Source organism: Chionomys nivalis, chromosome 7, assembly GCF_950005125.1.
Source record: "Chionomys nivalis chromosome 7, mChiNiv1.1, whole genome shotgun sequence".
In the NCBI taxonomy this organism is placed as follows: domain Eukaryota; kingdom Metazoa; phylum Chordata; class Mammalia; order Rodentia; family Cricetidae; genus Chionomys; species Chionomys nivalis.
In genome coordinates, this window is record NC_080092.1 from 62,984,479 (window position 1) to 62,988,365 (window position 3,887).

The 3,887-nt window shown below is 51.0% G+C and overlaps 1 protein-coding gene across 1 annotated transcript; it reads right to left on the reverse strand.

Moving 5' to 3' along the window:
• Nucleotides 1-360: 360 nt before the first annotated feature.
• Ccl1 (C-C motif chemokine ligand 1) lies at nt 361-3,261 on the reverse strand. Its single transcript, XM_057773949.1, has 3 exons — nt 3,186-3,261; nt 1,827-1,938; nt 361-457 (listed from the first exon to the last, which is right to left on the reverse strand). Exons 1-3 carry the CDS (start codon nt 3,259-3,261, stop codon nt 361-363), a joined length of 285 nt encoding a protein of 94 aa, XP_057629932.1.
• Nucleotides 3,262-3,887: the final 626 nt, after the last annotated feature.

Below are 3,887 nucleotides of genomic sequence, written 5' to 3' on the forward strand. Positions count from 1 at the left end.
CTTCCTCCACCACCAAAGCTGGAAGAGAGGCCATAGCACAGCCTGGATCAAAACTTATCCTATGTAGTGGTTTCCTTGGCCCCAGGTCCAACCTGCCCCCAGCCTTCCAGGCCCTGCTTTCCAGCCCCAGTTTCAATCAAGTCTGAACCCTGAAGTCCTCGTGGAGTCCAAGAAACACAGGCTGTAGGTGTTGAAAATTCCATAATTTAAACAGACAGAGTACCACAAAATAGCTTATCACATGACTGAGATGGGTGCGCCTGTAACAGTGGGCAGAGGATGATGGCAGTTGGAGGGTGAGGGACTGAGTGAAGGGACGTTCCAGTCTCCGGGGCTGAGATGGGAAGGCGGAGCTCAGCTTCACCTCAGCGGGCAGGGTTTCACCTCCTTCAGGTAACGCCGAACCCTTGCATCTGTACTCTTGGCACAGCTTTCTTGACCTTTCTTCATCCTGAATCTGTGAATAGAGGACATGGGCAAGGACCCAAGTCACCCACTAGGAACCTGGAACACTCAGAGGCCCCTGAGCTCCCCACTCTGTGAACAAAGGGACGGTATATAATCTGAAGGCACACTGGTGTCACATTGGGAGCTTATTAGTGGGGACCCCTGGACCCTCCTTTAGGGACTAGGGTTCCCTCTATGGGGCTGGGGCAGAGGAGCTGGCCAACATCCTGATGCGTAGCTAGGATAAAACTTTGCCATCCTAGAACAACTCCCTGCTCCTGCTTTGAGTGTTTGTGTATCCATTTGGGACCCACACATTGTTCTGGGTTCATGGTGTTAGTGTGTAGTGTGTGTGTGTGTGTGTGTGTGAGAGAGAGAGAGAGAGAGAGAGAGAGAGAGAGAGAGAGAGAGAGAGAGATTCTTTTCCATCTGTCCACTTCCTAATTTGACTGGTATTCATTCCACAAGCCAACTCTGCCTCCTACTGGCCAATGGTCTTAGACAACCACCTCTGCCTCCCCAAACTCAGTTTCTCTCTAACAAAATGTATGTCCTAAGAAGATCAGCAGGAGTCATAACAGGAAAGCGCCTCAAAATGCTGACCTGGTGTGCGAGTCACCTCAATCTATCTACTAATGACCCTGAGATACAGGCAGGTTTCTGCTTTGTCCCTCTTTATAGACCAGAATCAAAGCACAGGGTAGGGGAAGAGTTTCCTGTCCAAGGCCCCTGGAGAATGCAGCTTGGAAAATTGGTAAATGAGTGAGTGTGTGTGTATGGTGTTCATGGTATACAGGTATGTGTGGTGGCCACAGGTTGGTTGGTAAGAAGTCTTCCTCAATTCATTGTCTATCTTGCTTTTTGAGGCAGGATCTCTCATTGAATCTTGAACCTGTTTCAGTCAGGTCAGAACCAGCAACCCACGGGATATGCCTGTCTCTGCCTCATCCAGCTTGAGTTACAAACTCACACCACCTTGCTCGACTTCCTCCATGCTGGCAGGGACTATGAACTCCTTGGACAATCAAACACTCTACCCACTGAGCCAATGCTCCCGCCTGTCTGTCGCTTTGGCTAAGCATTTCCTTCTGGCTGTGTATATATATATATGGGATATAAGCATGGCTTCATGTAAAGATAGTTATCTGCCTTTGCACTTGGGGAGGAAGTCCTGATTTATTTGGAGTTCAAGCAAATAAATCGGAACTCCCCCATGGGAAGCCCTATGCTCCCCCTTGCGGCCAAGCATGGCGCTGCACCACAGTTTGCCCGATTGGGTTTAGAGTCCCTATTCCTATAGAACAGCGCCATCTAGTGTTCGCTATTCTCATTCCAGTCCGCGTTATCACTCCCCAAGCTAGAGGCTGGTCAGTGCTCACACAACAGCGCGGTGGGAACAGGAGGGGCTGATCTCTCTGTAACACTGGATTGACTTCTGGGGAGGCATTTTCTTCAGAAAGCTGAAGCAGCAGCGAGAGGAGGCCACGTGCACTAGAAGAAAAACACGGAAGACCATTATTAGCACCCATGCCTCAGCCTCCCAAACACATAAGGATTAAAACGGAAACCCCACAAAGCCTTTGCTAGGACAGACTCAGGCTTGGAGACCATATCCAGAGGGCCACGGTGCAGCCCGGCCTCACCAGCCACTCATCTCTGGAGAATAATCAGAAGGCTGAGGGCATCAGAGCTAAGCACCCCACAAACCAGCGGAGGGTGGAGACACTAACCACAAGCTAGCCTGAGCCCCTGACTCAGCACACACCCCTGTCCGTACACTGAGATCCCACAGATACAGTCAGCACCCTTCAGTTTCTGTCCCCCATCACAAGGACACAGCTTTGTACCATACAAGTACTTAAAAGCTCTAGGATTCTAGACCCACATTCTAGGGAACCTGTTACCCCATTACACGCAGGACATTGCAGTTCACGGTTTACAGACAGAACCTGGTGAGGAACTGCACAAGAGCTCAGAAGGAAGGGGAAAAAGTGTTCCCAAGAAGTAGCTAGCTAGTCCCTCGTCTACACAGTCTCCCGCACCCCTCCTTGGTCCTCTTTCACAGTCCAATAACCCCAAACTCTGCTGGTCTGTATACTCCCCTCCCCACATCCCACCTTTAAAGTCTCTTGTTCTAACCCTCGCTCCTTCCTAGCTCAGGAACCCATTGTTAGGTCAGTATTCTCTAAATGGAACACAAACTCCACTTCAGCCATATAGAAAGGTCTAATGGTTTTCTAGCTATTAGCTCGTGTGATTCTTCCTTCAGCCCCTGCCTGCCATTTGTCACACTGGAAACTAGACCCAGTTCCTCCTCTGGGCTTCAGGGCTCCAAGCTTGTTTGAAACAACCCCCACTAGTCCCTCCCAAGTGTCTGTAGAGTACGGATCTTCTACACTGAAGCCAGCTCAGCTCTCAAAAGAAAAAGGGCCAGGCTTAGGATCACACCCAGAGGACCCTGGTCTAGGTCCGTCCCTGCAGTCATTTAGTTCTGGGATTTAAAAAAAAAAAGAATCGGGTGAGTTTCAGGTGTGAGCTCACCATAAAGCAGTGGATAGCTGCCCCTAGCCCAACCTCCTCCATACCCAGAGCCCCAGCCCATTCATGCCCTCCATCCCTCGTCTCCAGGCGGGAGCAGAGATGGAGCCAGTGAGGACTAGGTGAGCTCTGTCCCACATCCAGAACACCTGTCTGTACTCTCCCCTCCCCAGGCCAAGTTCAGGAACCCCACCACTCACTGCTCTTGCTGTCCACATCTTGTGGCCATATGGCAGCCAGCAGCAGACACATCAGGGCCATGCTGATGAGTTTCATGATGATGGGTTTCTGGCTCGGGCCTCTCTGGAGCAACCACTGAACACCTGGTGAAGCCAAGAGCTCTCCCCTGCCTCATCTTGTACTGAGCTTATATCAGGAGGCCTGGGGTGCTTTCCCAGCCCATGAGGAAGATGTGGGAGTCCCAGGGAAAAGGAGCTCATACCCAGTGGCCACATGGAAAAGTCCTTTCCTCACCTCTCTGGGGTAGTATTCGAGGTATGTTTGGGTGCCTGATGTCTTGGGAAGTTCCCCAAGTGCAAAGGCAGATACCTATCTTTACACTCATGACAAAATACGTGGGAGCTGTCCTGGCTGAGTGGAAAGTCAAGAAAGGTGAAAGAGAGGAAGTGGCCTGCACACAGCTCATCTAACCCACATCATTCCATTCCACGCGGTTCCTGGAGCTGGAGAAGGACAGAGCCCGAGCTATGAGCTGAATCAAAGCAAGCTCGAGCTTGTGTGTGGATCCCAGCTCTGCTAATCAGCAATATCACAAACGTATCTCAGCTGCACATCCCTGCAAACACGGAACCAGCCCCTATCTCAAATGTAGGCGATAAGAACGCAGTGAGGAACTGGGGAGGTGGCTCCATCAGCAAAGTCCTTGCTATGCTGTGAGGACC

What these genes read in the sequence shown, in the direction of transcription:
- Ccl1 (XM_057773949.1), bottom strand. Translation starts at nt 3,261, where the DNA reads ATGAAACTCATCAGCATGGCCCTGATGTGTCTGCTGCTGGCTGCCATA. An exon ending in AGATGTGGACAGCAAGAGCA is followed by an intron (nt 1,939 to 3,185) that starts GTGAGTGGTGGG and finishes TTTTTCTTCTAG; the next exon opens with TGCACGTGGCCTCCTCTCGC. An exon ending in TGTTCCCACCGCGCTGTTGT is followed by an intron (nt 458 to 1,826) that starts GTGAGCACTGAC and finishes CTCTATTCACAG; the next exon opens with ATTCAGGATGAAGAAAGGTC.